Here is a 19,200-nt window from a genome sequence, read left to right as displayed (position 1 = left end):
TCATTTCCTATTGAATGGATTGGATGATGACAAGGGGATGCAATGTAATATATGGGTTAATCTGTTCAAAATTCTGTCCTTGTGTTAAAAATAAGCTGTCAACACAATACTTCTTTCTTTGTCAGACAACAGGAAAATTAAAGTCAATGGCACCAGGGAACCTATTGAATTTAAGACAAATCAGTGGTTTGGGGCAACAGTCAAAGCTCATAAAGAAAAAGTTGTGGTAAGTCTTATGCATTTGATATTCATTTGTAGATGTTTCTTTTTCTGGAATGTATATGTTTAATGGCTTTCTATGTTACATTATGAAAATAACTCTGATTATGCATGAATTATAAAACAGAGGATGTATATAAATCAAAAAAAAAAGCAGCCTATAAAATCAGGTTGAACTGATCAAGGGAAGATGATCCTGCTGCCATGTGAAAACAGCAGAATGTTATACTGTTGTGGAAGTGAATGATTTTTTTTTTAACAGATAATGAACATATTTCAGAGATACACAGGAACTGATAGCTGTATGCTATAAAATGTTCAGTATTATGAAGATATATTTGAAATGTTAAATACAGAATATAGTGAAATTGCATGTATTTGAATGTAATGAAATGTTATAAAGCCAAGAACTTCTGTTGATGTTCAGTTAGAAAAACTCTTCCCTCTTTTGTCACATTTGCATTGTTTTGAACAGCTATGTCATAGTCATGGTGAAACAGCTACAAAAAAAAGCTGATAAAAAGCTCCAAATCAAGATGGCTCTCAAAATGCAGTATCTGTTTTCCAGTTTCACTGAACCTTTTACCTGTATTGATAGAGGCCCAGCAGTGGGCAGGTATTTTTATTCCTGGTAAAGTGCTGGTGGTGCTTCCAAGTGCATTAAGGTTTACATTAAAAACAGCACTGAAGTAATTGTGATAAGAATAATTGGTTTGGTCATTAGTTTTACTAGTTTTTACAATTACCAAACAAAACTCTACCTTGGGATTGGATTAAAACTTGAAATTACTACTTAAAAAGTAGTCATAAGGGAGGAAGTATTGAAAGGAAATGCTTTCCCTTATATTGTATCACTTGTGGTTAACCCACAGAAGGATTTTGAAATGAAACAGGTAATAAGTAAAACATCACCCTATTCTGTTACAGACCTAACATAAAAATTCTAAAAAATTCTAAAAATAGATGAGCATTTTTCATTTACTGTACTCTACTAAACAATTCACAAATTGAAATAAAATGCTACTTTACCACCATTTATGAAATCTTAATCAAGTGAGGGGAAAAACTCTTCAACACACGTGCTGTGTCTGTACTGACCAAACTTCGTTTATTTCGGGTATCTCTTCTCAGAATCTGAAACTGAGATATAGTCAACACTTTTTTGGGCAAAAATTTGGACAGCAGACCTGGAAAGCTTTGTCTGTTGAGCTTTGCAGGCTAAGAGTAAAAGAAAATGTTGTCAAATTGTCAGGAACTTGTTTTTTAAGCTACAGATTTAATAGTAAACTGGATTAAGTCAACATTTATGATTATATTGTTCTTGTTTCAGTCCGTTTGGCTTGATGTCAAATGTAACAAAAATCACCCTCACAGGACACATACTCCTCTTTGCTGCCCTCTGTTCTTGCTCTCTGTCTCAATATGCAAGGTTTCCTGGGCAGGAGTGTGTGAAATGTCCCTGTTCCTGAGGCCATTGCTCCACAAGCTCTGAGTGGTGGTAAGCTCTGAGTAGCACTGTGGTTCATACAGCTGGTACTGATTGCAGAACGAAGGCTGATACAATATTGTAAATAATAGCAATACCTTGCTGGAGGTAGACACGTTTGTAATTGAAAGAGTAGGCAGAACATGAATGAAGGATTTATTTGTTATCTTACAGAGGCAAGGTTGCAGGGAGAGATAGTGTCTTCATACTCGCAGGCAATGAAAAGTTTCAGGGCACAGGAAACTGTGAGGAATGACTTGTAGACCTGAGAGCTTATTGTTCTTACTTTTCTAATTATCTGGATTACATTCAGAAAAGATAATGCTTCTCTCTACACAAGTTGTGTATGTTTTATCTTTACTCTGTCATGTTTGTAGCACCACTGCTATAACACAGAAGATTAAATATCTAGCCAAAACTTCCTTAGCAACAACCTATTAACTCAGACTTATGAATGCATTATAACTGTATCCTGTCTATGAAGATTTGAACCAGGGGCTTATGAGGAAGCAGACACTCTGATGATTGTGATTGACCATATGACAACAACCTGACAAATCTGCTAAATGGAGTCAGTTCTGCTGCTGTGCCCATTATCTTAGGACATACCAGGACAGAACTGGGATTGCATTCAGACACATATATGTGACATGCATCTTAAATTATGGGATCAACTCCTGTGCAATGAGCAGTAATAGAGCAAATATATTACTTGTGAAGCAGACTTAGAGGGTATTTGTAACATGGCTTAAATGTGACTTGTAGTGCCTGACAGATTTCACCTGCCAAGGGCTGTGAGTGAAACATCAGTGTGTTTTTCAGCTTATTATGAAATTATATGAAGCAGTGGTCCTGCATTTTCTTGCCTTGTGATCATTGCTATATGAATGATGCCACACCAGAGAGAATCCTTGTACACAGCCTATTAAAAACTACATTTGGCAGATGCAAGGCTGTGTGAAAGTATGTGTGTTTTCTGTTTTGTGTTTCTGTTTTTATAGGCTTGTGCTCCTTTGTATCATTGGAGAACCCTTAAAGACAGCCCTGAGAAGGACCCTGTTGGCACCTGCTATGTAGCAATTCAGAACTTCAGTGCCTATGCTGAATATTCACCTTGTCGCAACAGTAAGTATTAATATGAACAGTTGTGTTGTAGGAATTGGTTTTGCACTGAGGGTTTTCATTCTTTCAGTCTTCACACCATTGAGTCTCGGTTGAATGAAGGTTACTATATGATGTTATTGCATTGAATGAGGGTGTAAAGAAAAATTAACATTAAACTATATGCCTACAATTAGGTGCTTCTTGTATAATAATTTGAAAGTGGAGACACTAAGTAAATAAAGTGTGTGCAGTTACAGTAATCAGCTATAATTGGTTCAATTTTTGTGGCTTTAAATCATAGCAAACAGATCTAGATAAGAACCAGACAGCGTATTAAACCAATTATTCATACTTATGCTGAGTATAAATGTCTCATCACAAGGTCATGGTTTGAAGATCAGACCCTGCATAGAAACACACAAGCCTGTATCATCACTCATGCCAGTATGATCCACAAGAGCTCATTTGTGTAGAACTTTCAGCATGGAAGAAAGCCATGCACATTAGCACTGCTGTTCCACGCTCTTCTCTGTGCTGTTCTGAGGATGTGGTAGCCATCTCTGGGCCTTGCTTCTTGGGGAATAGGGATAAACCACGTATATTCAGAACCAGGTTCAGCTACCTAGAAGTCTGCAGAAAATACCACATATTAGGTTATTCTCAGTCATTCATCTTGTTCAGCATTCTAAGGCTATTGTAGGACTTTAAGTAGTGTTCTGTTGTGTTCTTCCTTTTAAAGCCCAGTTCTGTCTCTGTATAGACAGCTACAGAAAGAAGCTGAATCTGTAAGAAACAGTGACCTTAAGATCTGGTTTATGTACTTACTGATGTCTCACTGGGACTTCAGCAAATGCTTATGTCATTTGAAGAGAGAGTTCAAGCGTCCATTCCTACTCTCAGTTTCACAATCCTGCAGTCTTCTGGCACTCTGGCACATACAGAATTGCCATAAGATGCGTACCAGCACACCGCACAGTTATATAAGGATTTGGAGAAAAGTCAGAAGCAGAAAAGTTATTTTTCCATGTACCCATCCTAACACTTACACTATGTCAAGGTTTTTTTGATAAAACTATAGTAAACACTTATTTCTGTATGACAGATCAGACTGTGATGAGAATTCTACAGTCTAGTTGAGTTTTTTACTTTTTATCTCCAGCTAAATTAAAACTGAATCCCTGATAGTTGTTTCAAGGGTACTTTCTTGGCAGTGGGAGGAGAAAGTCCCAAGTAGCAGGTCGTATTTTTCAAAATCTTTACAAGGGACTGCATGATCGGGATCTTGTAGAAGGTCTTGATTTGCTCTGCCTCTTCTAAAAAAGAATACATATTTTCACATATATTGGCAGCATTGCATTTCGTAACTCCAGGAGTATCTGTGTTATCTTCCACATGCACTGTTAAATAAATAAAATGCTTCTACCTTCATAATTGCAGGCAATGCAGATCCTGAAGGACAAGGCTTTTGTCAAGCAGGTTTCAGCTTAGATTTTTACAAGGTGAGATTGTGCTTCTGAAGTATTTTGACCAAATGTCATTGTGACATATCTGCAGGGTTCAAGTGGTGTCTCAGTGGTCATGAGTTTATCTCCATGCTGTTGGATATGGAAAGTTTTGTGAAGTTGTTGCAAGTTCTTTCCTCCTTTTCAGGCTTCAAGCTTTCTTGTTTCATTAATAAAAATAAATACTCAATCAGCACCTGTTTATCTCTTTGCAGCATTCCAATCTGTCTCAGTCTATCTTAACAGATAATTAGGCAAAATCTTCTATGTGCTTCTATCTCAGTCTGCCCCACTTAAAATGCTTTACTTGACTGTAAGGAAGCAGTGGGGCAGGCACCAACTAGTTTTAAAAAGTTAAAATAGCCTATATAAGGATGCTTTTGGTGGCAGACTAGTCATTGAGTAAAACCATTCTTATCTGGGGGAGAAAGTACTTAAAGGAAAGAACTAGATTTTCTTAATTGCCAAGAGGTCCAGAAACAATGTTGTGGGGGAAAGGATAAACTTTGCATGATTGTTGTTGTCTGGGCCATTATTACCAGAGCCTCAGGTAACTTTGACCATTGCCACTGTTTTGAGCGTTCTGCAGCTGCATGGTATAATTCTCTATAAAACATTATTGTCGATTCATTGAATTGAGCACCCTCTTATCTGTTAACTTGGTTTTGTTACAAATAAGCAGCAAGTTTTGAAATGTTATGTTAGTGGTAAAATAAATGGCTTTCATTTCAAGTGCAGATATATAGGGTGATTTTGACTTTTTTTTTAACTGTGGATTTTCCCGCATGTCCATGCACCTACATCATTTCCTTGAACATGGCTATTCTCCTTTATCATGATTCTGATATTATTTTGACTATTTAAATTGCTTTTTTCTCATGCATGCCTAATTTTGCTGTGTTCTTTTGTTGTATAATTTTATTTAATTCTGCTTTTTGTAGAATGGAGACCTGATAGTAGGCGGGCCTGGTAGTTTTTATTGGCAAGGTATGTTCATCTGGCTGGCTAACTGTATCTAAGAAGTGAAGCAGAAAGTATCGTCATTCTACATTACCATTGTTTTGTCGGTTTAAGATAATCAGTCTCTGATCTTACGTTCAACAAATGTAAATCAAAAGAATTGCTTAACATGCAACAGAGCATAAAAATAAGCCATGAAAATTCAGGATGTAAGTTGTATAGGGAGTTAAAAAATACAAATAACTCTTTTTATGTTGGCATTTTAGTATATTAAAAGTTGAATTTTTCCCTAGAAATACTGCACGTTTTAGAATTGATAATATTTGTAGAGAAAATGTACTATTTTAAAAATGTTTGTTACTGTTTGTTTTTGAAACCAATCTTTTATAGCTATCTACATGTATTTTAAGATCATTTGTGGCATCACTGTAGGTTCCAAGATGTAGTTTCTCATGTAGATAAACCCCGAAGTTGTTTTGGTAAAGGGTTAAGAGGTTATTTTTGTTTTGACCTGCCCTTGCATGTATGATGTAGCTGATTTCCAGCCTCTGCCTACCGGCTAGCCCTCTGTCAGCCTCTTTGATGTGTGTTTTTGCATTTCTTTTAAAGAAGATCTAATTGATTGTGATTGTAGGGAATTCACAACTTTGAATTCTCCATTGAGAAAATTGCTTTCATTGGTCTACTACATTTGTACAGTGCCGTGAGTTTAGTTTAAATTAGTACATTGAAATGGGTCTGGACGTGTTTCTGTAATGGTTCAACAGAGATTCAGTGCCTTGTTTTATTGATCTATGTGTACTCTTGAGACTTCCAGGGGAGTACTGGAGAAAGCTTGAGAGAAGTTACCTACTCTTTGCATCTGTGCTGTATTAGCGTCCTTTCTGCCCTGTTCTGGTGTTCTGCCAGCCCTGTTATATAGAATCTGGCCCTCTTTTAGGTCCCTTTCATTTATGAAGCTGTTTGAATCCAGGTCAGGTAATCACTGCAAGTATTGCGGACATCATTGCAAATTATTCCTTCAAGGACATTCTGAGGAAACTGGCACGAGAGAAGCAAACAGGAGTGGCACCACCCTCATATGATGACAATTACATGGGTAAGCTGAGTTCTATATGAGTTAGCCACTTGTTCTAGAAAGATGAGTCTTACATAAATATGAAAACAAGTCCTACATTACTATTGTCCCAATTGTGAGAGGATTTGAACATGTTTTGCCGTAAGCATAACAGCAAATCAGTAGTTTGCTGGTTACTTCAGCGAGATTATTAACATTCTTAAAATGATGCAGAGCAACAGGGTTTGAATGTTGAGATTTTAAATGGCTTGTAAGGGTTCTTATTATTTGATCTTAAATAATTAAGCAGAAATACAAAATTTTCCCATTTATGTATTTTTTCATTGCAAGATGAGATTGAAATTAATGTAATTAAAGACAATTTCAGTTTTTATTAGATTAATTCAAATTCAGATCTGTGATATTTTGAACAGTATTGCACAAATACCCAATTAATTCTTACTGATTTAAAAGATACAATTGACGTAAGCAATAACAAAAGTCAATTTGAAAATACTATGTCATTAATAGAAAAAAGGCTCCTTATCTATTTTTATTAGCACTGATCTCTGAGAATTTTCTTGATACTCACATGTCTCTGCATGTAAGACAGGTTTTTATTCACACAGTTATAGAAAAGATTCAGTGGAATTTGAAGGCACATCCTTGCACTGTTGGCCATAGATTTGAAATTTAAGTCCCTCGTACAATCCAAAAGTCTTTCTTTACTGTGACAGTAGTAACTGTCTCACAGGTTTACTAAAGCTCCAGGAGGTGCTTTACTGCATCTTTGGAAATCCGTTTTCCATATAAAGCTCAGCCAGGCCACTCACGCATTACACTACAATAATGAAGACCTGAATTGTGTCAGTGGCTATTAGGGCGAAACACCATAGTACCTGGTCTATTTTTCAGATGAATTCGTAAGTATTATTGAATTAGAAGCTCATTTTTGGGGAAGAGGGTTCAATTTCTTATACATTTAGACCTACCATTAATTTAGTCATAGTAGTGCAATAAAAAAATTTCCTTTTCTCCACACAGTTTTAGTATACTCATGTTAGAAAACTTGCATTCAGCAGATCCATTGAACAGACAAATCTGATGGTCCTTGCAAATTTTTTTAAAGAAATTGTTTATCAAGTTGGGGTTTTTTTTCTTAAATTTGTCTTTTAACAGGATACTCAGTGGCTGCTGGGGAATTTACTGGGGATTCTGAACAAGGTAAACACCTATGTACTTGAATGAAAACCATATGGCTGTGCACTTACTGAATTCCTTGTTTTGAGTCTCTACACAGGAACATAACTATTACACATTTGAAACACTGGTGAGACTTAAGCTATCTGTATTCAGTGTTCTCAGAGACAATTATTTCCTTAGACAGTATAACATAACAGAATTAAAATAACACAAAGATTTGAATATGTAATGGAAGGCTACATTTTTGGCTGCTTTTTTAGTGCATGCTCAAAGTTTTATAATGGATGATTTTGAATCAGTATGTCATGTGAATGACTGGCACAAAAATATTGCATAGTTGGCTGACTTCAGATTCATCCTGTGTCATGTTCAGGCCTTCATTAGGACTCTATTTCCCCTTGAGCAAACACATTCAATCAGTATATGATCCCAGTGAGGAACAGAGGAGATCTAGGTCAGTACAAGCAGGTGGCTGAGGTGCTCTGTTATCTGAAGTTCCTGCTGCTGTCTTCTGATGTGGATATCCTAGTGAGGGAAGGTTTAGACCACAAGACTGCAGGCTGGGACTTTGCTTTTTCCTTCTTTTTTCTGCTCATTTTTTCTACTTGTTTAAGTAGAACTTGTTTTCTAGTTGTTTAAGATTTTACCATTGAGCAAAATTACTCCTAGAAGACAGCTAGGTCTAAGGTTTAATGTTCTTATTCAGTGGATCCCTCCAATGCCACTCACAAAAATTTCCTTGTAATGCTTTTAGATAGACTGTGCAGAATTTGTCAAGCACTTATATGGCATCAAGTCAAATAATGGATGAGATAAACTGTTGGTAGGTGAAAAGAAAAGAAGTATTTGTAAGGACAGTTCTATTTAGCTTCTCTGCTAGTATGTGATGCCATAACTAATTCTCATTCCATCACTACACAGCTGTCAGGTAGCAAGCTGAATTGTGCCAAGAACTTTATTATACTGTGCTATGCTAAGCAGTGCTAAACAGAAAGAGATCCATGGATGGGTATATTCAAAAGTCAGAGTGTAACATTTTGTGCAAGTAAATGAACTGAATGAATGCTATAGTCTTATGAAGTAATGGCTTGAAGTGATTTACAGGTCTTTCTGATACAGATCACAAACCAAACTCCTAAGGGATTTGACATATATATCAAGGAAGTTTTAAGTGGTGTGGGATACAAGTTGCATGCACAACTCAGATTGCTAAACCAGTTCACTGTTGATCATTTATCCTTTCAGAGCTGGTTGCTGGAGTCCCAAGGGGAGCACAGAATTTTGGCTATGTATGTACTGGACCTTCATTTTATAATTTTTATAGTGAGAAGGCAATTAAGCTATTTGTAAGGTTCCATGCTACATTTTATTTTCCGTCTCTTTCATAAAAACTTTCAAAACTGAGAAAACTGCCACTGATTTTCATCCTCAGGCTTATCTGGCTGGGTTGAAATGTCTTTACTGGTTTGGGTTTTGACTGGTAAGCATTTAGTCTCTTCTGAAATGTTTTCAATAGGCAATCACAATTACAATTACATGCTCTGACTAGTATCCCTATACCCACCGAGTGTTACCAGACCTAAGCTCACCCATAGGTTAGCATAATTTTGTGCAGTGCTGTGTCCACAGTGCAGAGGAGTCCAAGTTAAGATTATTCATACCCTTGTTTGCTATCAGTGCAAGTGTATACATTGAAATCCAGGTGCAAAGAGTCTGATATGCAGTTAGAAGTCAAGGGGAGAAAACAATATGCATTTGTAGATACAGCTTTTAACTTGTAGGAAAAAAGTTCCACAAGTAACCTGACTGGGAAAAGAGATCACAGCCACAGACACATTCTCTAGTTTTGTGGACTCCAAATTACTTCTGTCTCTGGGACTTGTTTTTAAATATATATATATATATATATATATATATGTATGTATGTATGCTTCTTTATGTTTTAAGTTCATGTTTTCATGCCTAGTCACTGATTAGTTGATAGTCTGTGATTTGTTGTTGTTCAGTGTCCAGCAAGGAAGGGAAATACTTTTCCCTGTTTTTTTCATGGGGAACCTGGGGGTCATGAAATCTTAGCACTTTGTTCAAGATCATACAGGAAAACTGTGGTGAGACAGAAAAAGAACTGCTTTTTCGTGGCCACTTGGGCCATCTTTCAATGTGTCAAATTCTTTTGCAGTGATGTCATGCTGTAGCATCTCCATGTGTGCTTGAAACGTTCCTTATTCCTCTGTTGCCAGGTCTCAATTATTAATTCTTCTGACTTGACCTTTATCCAGAACTTCACTGGTGAGCAGGTAATGTCAAGCAACTATGTGATGAAATATTGTATCTCTAGACCATATTCCTTAAGATAGTTTCAAGAATCTATAAAATGGGTTTTTTTTGTAATAACGACCATAAAAACAAAGAGGATTCAGTAAAAAACTTTACATTTTATAACCACTATGAAAGTCTGTCTGTTGTTTTTTATTTTCAGATGGCGTCCTATTTTGGGTACACAGTTGCAGTATCTGATGTTAACAATGATGGGTAGGTTACCAAATATATTCAGCTCCACAGAACATTAATAGAAGCAATGACTGATATTAATAAATGTAGGTTTTCAGGTGCTTCATACCTTAAATTTTTTTTCTTGGCTTCTCTGCTTTCCTAATTTTAATTGTTCACATGGACTTATCTTTGTGCAGTTACGGTGGCATGAGTATTTGCAGGCCTAGTTTGAGTGAGTTTGTCTTCCTGAATATTTATCCAAAGCAGTGTGTCAAATGAGTGTCCAGAGTCCTAGGAAACAGATCCAGGTAGAAAAACATTGAATAAACAGCCCTAGCTACCACGGGGAAGAGATAGGTGTAAGTCAGAAGTTCATTCTCCCATTCTCACATGCAGGAAAGTCTTTTCATCCATATGTGGGCTCAATATTTTCAGAGCCTGAGAATTGCTGAGCTCTTCCCAAGGGAAACTTTTCAACAGTTTTCTTTTTCCCAAAACAACCTTGTGTAAACAATATTCCTTTCCCATAACAACAGGTGGTGTTTGCTATTTCTGTTACTTAGCCAATGGGAGAGGTGTCAGTCCTATGGACCAATAATGTGCCTTCTTAGCGCAGCCCTTATAAAAGGGCTGAATGAATTGTAAATAAAGCTTCTGATTTCTACTGCGTTCTGACTGGAGTCAAGCATCTTTATTTCGTGTCCCATTGTGACATCCATAGCTTCACTTCTCAATTTTAAAAGCCTTCTAATGTCATCAGCTCTTCTTTCCTCATTCTAGCACCTGCTCTTTGGCCATCCATATTCATCATTCTGAGGACCAGCAAGCGTCTGTGTCCCATAGTTGTTATGGCAGGCATTGTGTTTTGGAGGGACAATAACGCTCCGCTGCCAAGGTGATGATACTTAGGGATGGTATCCTTGGGGGTTTCAGGCTCTGTTGAACAAAACCCTGGTTAACTTTCAAGTCATGTAAAGTCTGATTAAATATTTTAAAAGAGGAGGAATTTAGTAAGAGAATATTTATAGTAGCTGTCTAGCAAGGAGATAAAGATCCCTGAAACTCAGAGGCTTGGAACTCTGCACAAAGATGAGCCAGGACAATATTTAGAGATGTAGTGTACCCTTGCTTATTGCAAAATGTCTCAAATATGTCTACATCATATTTTTTTGTTTTGTGATCATTTCTTATAAAGTGCTTAAGCATAGTGCATGAAATATTTTTTTCTGGGCTAATTCATTGCTTCTTATCAGTGACTAGTGACCCTTTAAAGACTGAGTTTTACAAGAGAAGAGAAAAGTAACAAGGTGGTAAAGTGTTATTACAGTTACAAAATGAAACAGCAACAGAACAGAAGCGTCGGCAGTTTCCAAGGTGGCCTCATAGTACTCAAATCTTCCCAAGATTCTGAGATTAAACTTTGTCATAGTATCACAGCCTTTGAAAATTTCTGATTTTATGATACACAGAATCAGAATTAATTTAGTTCTACTGATGTATTACAAATGTGAAAGAGTGGAAGAACATTAACCTAAGGTGCAATAGACACTCGTTAGACTTTCAGGGAACTTATTATTTAACTTCTCACTGAACCAAACTATTTCCTGTGCAGGTTATTTCCTGCTAACCATAGGGTTACTTGAAAGGTCTCATACTTTCTGTGTACCTCTAAAACCACAGTTTATGTCAATAATATAATCAAACTGCTGTTGAGGCCTGTGTGGTCTCCCAGTCTATATCTTAAAAGAAATCTAAAGACTCTTCCTGAGATCCAAACATCCCACAGAAAACAAAACACAAAAAGCTCTACTTGATAAACATGTCTAATTAGATATGTAGTCTGTGTTTGCTGGTTTGCACATATAATCAATAGAAATATTTATCTGAAAGGAAGAGTAAAAGAGGAGAGAAAAGCAAAAGGGAAGTGAATACTTCAAATTCACTTAGGCATTTTATTCAGCTAAAGATGAGGAGGTAGTGGTGGCCTTATCAGTATGAGAAACCTGATTAAGTTATTTGCTGAAAAATTAATACAAGATTATTAGGAATGGTGCTTTGCTGTAATAAGACTCTTGATATGGCTCAAAAATTAGGCTCATCTTAGGGAAAAAAAAGCTCTGTAGACCTGGCCCAGCAGTTCTGTGGGTGTTTCAAAGTGACTCATGCGCTTTTATCTGCACCACATCAGGACTATAGGCAGAACAGGGAAATTGAGGATACTGTTTGAACTACCTTTTAGTTGCCCGTTGCTAATAATGAGAAATCCACAATGAAACTTAACAAATCAAGTTTTGCTATCAACTTACAGGCTACATTCCTAGTAAAGAAAGAAAAAGAGAACACTTTCAATTTAGCTGAATCAGCCCAATAAAAATAGTGAAATAAACTGTTTACTGTTTGTGGGGGTTTTTTATTTGGCCTATATCGAAGCTTTCCATAGTTATACTTTGACCTCTTGACATTTCCCATATTCCTGCTTTTTATTACTCTGCAGGACACAAAGGAATAGCACAAAGTCTCAGCAGGTGGTCAGCTTTGTGCTTTTTAACATTTTTTTTATGAGAAGGGAAGTAATACTGGCTGGTTACTTTTCTGTGTTGGAGCAAAAATTAATATATAATTTATGTTAACTCTAGCATCTTAGTGCTATAATGAAATCTAATGAACCAGTTCAAAATACCACTGCACACTGAACTGCACTTTACGGTTTAATATTACTGTCCAGGGACTTCTGCTTTTATTTACTCATGACTTCTCAAAAGTAATCACATCAAACTGAATTTGACTGAGAACTCTGAATTTTGTAAATTAAAACTCCTACAATTTAAAAGGCCAATTGAAATATCCTCTTTCACCAACAAAAATGCATAATACTAATCACATAGGCACTTAGAACCCACCAAATACACACACTCCCCCATGGCCCTTTGACTGCTTGTTATCTAAATAATTAAATTGTAGAAGCTGGGCGGCAGAACTGAGTATAAAGTATAGCAAGCAGCAATTGTTTGCTTATTTTACCCACTGGAAGAGAAGCCAGAAGAAAGTAAATGAGGATTAGAGAGAGTTGTGTAGCTGACAAATCCTTCCTTTCTAGTACACTGCTGTGACAGCACAAAAAATCCACTCTGATCCAAACCTCTAGAACTGCCTAAGGGAGAGTTCTGTCTTGCAGAGGACTTGCTAAGGCAGCGTGCATTGACCTACAGAGCTCAGCTCTGAAAGAGGAGGGGGGAAATTTAAGAGGGTGAGGAAAGGAAGGCCTTGGTGAGGGCAGTGCATATGAAGACCCGGAGGGAAGGCCAACCAAGTGCTGTGGGTGTTCCAGGTGGTTCTGCTGCCCATAACCAGTTGAGAAGTAGGCCAGTGTATTAGATGACTGCCTTCCTTCCGCCTATCCTGCCCATCTTAGCTACCAGATTCTGGTCCCTTCTCCCTGGACTGTTCATGCATTTTATATAGTTGTTGTCATTTATTTTAGCAAAGTTAAAATTTTACCAGAAAAATAAACCAGCACTGTGCACTTCTAGCTGGGATGCTGTGGTCCATGTTTAACAAGCTCCAGCTCCTGTCTGCTTGCTTTCTGTACCACCTGAATGACTCTTCTGACTGGTGAATCTTGTGTTCTGGGTTAGGCTTCTGCTTAAGAGAGTTTTAGTACACAATAGATAGTCTGTGCCTCTCTTTTCACCATTTTAGGCATTCTAGATATTGCTCTATGGATTGGGGGTTTAAAGATATCTGAGTATCTATTTACTTTACATCAATGTACTGGGAGCTTTCTGACTTGCAGTGATTTGTTTCTTACCACCTCTAAAAATCTTCCTTTAGTCTCATAATTGCTCATTCGTAAAATATTCAAGGGAGCCAAGCTCATCTTTTATTTCATAGTTTCTACATCACCTAACTCTCTGAGGTCCCAATGTATTGGGAATATCTGGACTGTGAGGTACTAAAAGAGTAATTTATGATAGTGCTACTGTGTAATGCTTTTAGTGCATGACATTAGTTAAATAACTTAATTTTTTAAAAACATTCATGATTTGTTTTTGTTGTTGCTGTAGCCTCATGGCAACCATTTCAGCTGATATAGTGTCCCAACCACAAACATCTTCCATTAGTAGAGGAAGACTTTTAATGTTTAGTGTGAAAGGAAAATCCGACCTTTGATGTCAAGTCAGCATTTGCATCCTTCCTTTTTTAGTTATTTATGCCATAGGGTAAAAGCTAACTAAAAAAATAGGACAGCTATACCAAACTGATCTGACATTTCAAATTACACTGTCCTTTATGGAAACATACTATAAAACTTAGTAGAAAAAAAAATTCCTAGAAGTATTTTGTCACAACTTATAGAATATGTAAGTTCTACAATGTAATTAATTTTTTTTCTAGATGAAATATTCTGTGCACTGTAAATATATTTCACAGATGAAATATTCTGTGCACTGTAAATTCTACGTATCTTAGAATCATAGTGTACATCTGTGGTAAAATAGTAGCTGAACTACTGCTGAATCATACAGCTTTTTTTTCTATCAGGATTAGGAAAAACAATGTAGTGCAATTTTACTATTTGGTTTGCTAATAGATAAAGCCTCATATTGGCAATATGATGAATTGAGAATAGAAATTATTTTGTAAGTTTTACAAAGCTTGAAAGTTTTTCCATTAGAGCAAGAGAATATGTTTTCCAAATTAAATATTCTGGGATCAAGTAGTCCTAGTTATTTGCAGTAACAGACTTCCTTCATACAGATGATCAATGCCCACTGAATATAATGCAAATTACTTTATTATATGGCCTTGAGCAATCTTCAGCAGTTAATCTGATACTATAATTTCATATCTCAAAGTAATACATTAAGAATACTTCTGCTTTTTATGAATCTGTCAATCACACTTGTTTTTATTCTTCCCAGTGCATGAAAGGATCTTTTTATTCCCTCTAAATAAACGTTGGTCACATGTTTTGAAACATGACTATTTAGAACAACAACATGCAAAATATGCTTTGAATGGTCTGTGTTCTTTTACTGATTCTTCTTGGAGTAGTGTAATGGATAGACTTTTCCCTGTAAGCATCTTATTTTTATGATTTGATTATGTCCTTTCTCTATAATACTCAGTATAGAAAACTATATGAGTACTGCAACTACTTGTATACCTGATATTGAACAGATGTGTTTTCAAAAAAGAGTTTTGAATTTGTCTCCCTGTTTCTGTTTGAAGAAGTGATGAGGCATTTGTATTAATTGATGGTCTACTTGTGTCATGTATATTACTCAAAAATCTGTTGTAAAGTGGCAGGGTTTTTTTGTTTTGGTCACTTACTAGTGTAGAAGTTGCAAAAACTAGATTTTATACTGAAATTTGTCTCTCGCTGGCACTGTTAGTAAAACAGATCTACAGAATTTGTTCTAGTGACACAGATTCACTCTTAGATTCCTGACATCAGTGTCATCAATTGCAAAGTAAGTTTTCAGTGTCTATTGTGGGCATGAATTGAAGTACAGGAAATTTCATTTAAACCTAGAAAGAAACATTTTGGCTGTTATGATGTTCAGACACCTGAAGTAGTTGCCCAGAGAGGTTGTGGAGTCTCCATCCGTGGAGATAATCAAAACTGGACTGAGTATAGCTGTGGACAGCCTTCCCTAATTGACCATACTTTGACCAAGTGTTTGGACTTGGACTCCAGATGTGCCTTCTTACCTCAGTTAGTCTGGATGTATGATAATTGTCAGCTTCCTGTTTAGCAAATGTATAAACTGTGTTTTTTGCACTCAGTCTCTCAGTGACACTTTTTTGTTTGTTCCAGTTTAGATGATATCCTAGTCGGTGCCCCTCTTTTTATGGAACGAGAATTTGAGAGCAAGCCTAAAGAAGTTGGGCAAGTTTATCTGTACCTGCAAGAAAGTGCATTCCTCTTCCAAGATGCACAAATTCTGACTGGCACTGAAGTGTTTGGTAGATTTGGCAGTGCGATCACACACCTTGGAGATCTCAATCAAGATGGATATAATGGTAATTTGTATGTAATGTAGTGTATCTCCAGCACTTAAATTACAAATGCCTAAGCAGCAAACATCGCATCTGTGCTGTGCTGGAAAAGGCTTTTTAACATATTTGAAATTAATGAGAATTTACACTAATGCTAATGAAACTGATATTGAGACCCAAATCATGAAAAGCTGGCCAATAAGAGGGCAGTCATAGTGACTACAGTGTGATTTTTTACTAAATATTAGTGTGCTTATTTGAATAAAAATACCTGTTGTTTTATAACCGTTATAACATTTAAGTACTTGGTTAAGATGTTTCGCTTTTTTGAAAGCAGAGTTCTTCTCAAATGCTTGGAAGAGTTTGATAATTGAATCAGGTTCAGTACATGGAGCATTTTGTCAACAACAAAAGAACTGGGCAAGTCCAGAAGTACTAGTTTGGAGTCAGCCTTCCACTGGTACTTAAGTCCTAAAAAAATGGGTACATAATGGGTTCTTTCTCAAATGCTTCACATGTACACAAAAAAATGTTCATGTAAGTTAACTGGCAGCCTACATTCAAGCAAACAGAACAACTAACTGCTTTATTACCTGAGAAAGCTGGGATACCTTGAGCACCTAGAGTTAGTCTCTTAGACATGGTCAGTAGCATCTTGGTTTTCCCTGGATGCATTTCCTTGCTTCTTTTTTCCAGGATGTCAGGGATCTTCAAAGCAGGTATAATTGCATCTAGAACATCAAGTTGTTTTTCCTGGAAGAGTTGTTTTGCACAGTAGCCTTTAGAATAGGTTTTCCACTAAGGAAAAATTAACTTTGCTCCTCCTTACCTCGAGGGCTGTTTTTCACAATGTTCTAGCAACTAGGTTCTAGGGCAATGTCCTCATTGTATGGCTGCTGAGTAAGAGATCATTCATGTCAGGAGTCAGAATTGCATGGGGTTCAGAGTGCACAAAATATGAATACCATCCTGCGGGTAGAAGCCATTGGATTGTAACTACTGAGAGTACCCTCAGTGGCTTGTCCTGGAATCCCACTATGGAGTTCAGCACAGCTGAACCACAGGGTGGAGAATTCCTGTTTTCCACCTGTGAGCAATAGCAGATACCATCAGCTACTCTGGGCAGGCAGTGTTGGTCTCCCTTCTCTCCAGAATTCAGATGAGGTAAGCAGAAGACATTTCTGCTTTTCTCTGTCACTGTAAGACTAAAAAGACTCTAGAGCCAAAGTCTTCTGCTTCATAACTCAACATGCCAGTCATAGAGCTTTGGTGGCCTTCTGACTTCAGAGTGAAGCTACAGAGTCCAGGTACTCAATTCAAGTTTAATAAAGAAGTCCATCATCAACTCCTAGATCGGAACCCAAAAATGAGAGCTATAGATACATATATATCCGCTATTTTTTCCTGTTGGCTAGCTCAGCTAGCACAGCTATTTGATAGACAATGCCTCCATACCCTGTGCACAGAAACTAAGAGCACTGTCAGTTCTACTTGGATATGGCACCTCATTTTTAAGGATTGAACTGTTTAATTCCATAGTGCTTAAGACCTCCTTGAAATTCCTGACACAGAACTATTCCTATTTCTCAATAAAATGATAAATTGGTATAGATGAAAACATGATATTCCATTGTTCTCTCTTGCATTCTAAAGCATTGAATGTTTGAGGGGGTGAAGTTTTTTGTCTATGTAGGATATGTTATCTGGAAAAAGAAAATAAGTTTTATCTAACAGCTGTTCTTTATTTAACTAGGTGATAGAGGAAATCAAAGAAAATTTGTGCCTGTTTAAAAATACGGAAGTAGAAGCAGGCATTCATTAGATCTTGGTTTATTAAGGCTAAGTAACTGCCCCAGATGTATGGAGAGGAATCCAATGTGGACTGGCTATTTAGTATAATTAAATAACCTCTTCATAGGATTATTGTATAAGCTTCTGTCTTGAAAGTTTGACACAGAAAAGACACTGCTAACATTTAGTATATTTGCCTTTAAACTAGAATACATACAGAAGTACAGAATATTGAAGTTCTTGCATGTTTGTTGCAGAAGCAATTTGTGTCTATTTTCTTGCAGGGGGTTAATTTTTAATTGTGTCCATTCTTTTTTATCCTTTTTTTTCTCTCTCTTTTTTTTTTTTTTTTTCTTTTTTTCACTGCAGACATTGCTATTGGTGCACCATTTGCAGGAGAAGACAGCAGAGGGAAAGTGCTCATTTACAATGGACGCAGTAATGGGTTAAACCCTAACCCTTCCCAGGTTCTCAATGGAGCCTGGGCCTCACAGTCCATGCCTTCGGGATTTGGCTTCACTCTAAGAGGAGACTCAGATGTAGACAAGAATGATTACCCAGGTAAGATTTTTTGCATTAGAAAGGGAATTTCATACTTCCATTCTCTGGTAAATGCATCGTGCCTAAACTGCTCCTTTTGGAAGGCAGAGGTCAGAATAAAAGGTAGACATTTCTGGACAGTTCTAGTTTGCTTTCCTGAGAGTTAAAAACAGACAAAACAAATACTCCCTTTCCTGTCAAAAGACATGATCAGAAAGTCAAGAAAGGGCTTAAATAGTTGTATTAACATAAAACATGTGAAGTTTACAATGAAAAGCTTAACCCTTTTCCCCCACTTCCAAAAATTGAATAGTCTCAGCTTATTCAACTTGTAAGGTCTCCTTCATCCTGGCATTCTTTCTTAATTAAAACCATGTTGCATTGTAGAAGAAGGGATTGATTTGGTTGTGTTTCTAAGTTGTTTTTTGCTGACCAAAGAGACACTGAGCTATATATAGTTAATGGCTTTGATTGCATTACAAAAAAGCAGAGAGAACGCAAATTGCTTAAAGCAACTATTTTATTTGGGCCTTTCCATCCCTTTTATGTTTTCATTTTGCTATATGGATTCTTCCTTTTTAGGTTAGCTTTGATTCCTTCTAATGAGTTTACCTGACATGTATTCACATATATCAAGTTAGTAACATTAATTAAGTTTTTCAGGGGAGCATTTGTTTTTTTAAAGAAAAATTTTCCTACCATCTAAGTAGTTTGAATGTAAGTGTGCTTGTATTTACTCTCTCTCATCTGGAAGCAAATATGTTCTGTTTCTTTTCACCACAATTCAAAAGCCTTAGTAACGGTGTGTAGTTAAACATCATATTTTCTTACTGTGAAAGGTT

At 36.6% G+C, this 19,200-nt stretch overlaps 1 protein-coding gene across 1 annotated transcript in view; it reads left to right on the top strand.

Annotated features, from left to right (window-relative positions):
- Window positions 1–19,200, top strand: part of ITGA8 (integrin subunit alpha 8) — a 112,012-nt gene that overhangs the window by 11,427 nt on the left and 81,385 nt on the right. The window contains exons 3-13 of the mRNA XM_066198317.1: window positions 126–226; window positions 2,707–2,830; window positions 4,247–4,308; window positions 5,253–5,298; window positions 6,245–6,370; window positions 7,508–7,552; window positions 8,777–8,820; window positions 9,772–9,828; window positions 10,011–10,063; window positions 15,846–16,051; window positions 18,188–18,379. Coding sequence (XP_066054414.1) covers window positions 126–226; window positions 2,707–2,830; window positions 4,247–4,308; window positions 5,253–5,298; window positions 6,245–6,370; window positions 7,508–7,552; window positions 8,777–8,820; window positions 9,772–9,828; window positions 10,011–10,063; window positions 15,846–16,051; window positions 18,188–18,379 — 1,056 coding nt within the window. The remainder of the gene's footprint in view (window positions 1–125; window positions 227–2,706; window positions 2,831–4,246; window positions 4,309–5,252; window positions 5,299–6,244; window positions 6,371–7,507; window positions 7,553–8,776; window positions 8,821–9,771; window positions 9,829–10,010; window positions 10,064–15,845; window positions 16,052–18,187; window positions 18,380–19,200) is intronic.

This window comes from Chamaea fasciata, unplaced genomic scaffold, assembly GCF_029207755.1.
Source record: "Chamaea fasciata isolate MVZ Bird 193981 ecotype frontalis unplaced genomic scaffold, bChaFas1.0.hap1 SCAF_1, whole genome shotgun sequence".
NCBI lineage: Eukaryota > Metazoa > Chordata > Aves > Passeriformes > Sylviidae > Chamaea > Chamaea fasciata.
Note: the sequence above shows the minus strand (reverse complement) of the source record. Positions and strands in the feature narration are given on the sequence as shown.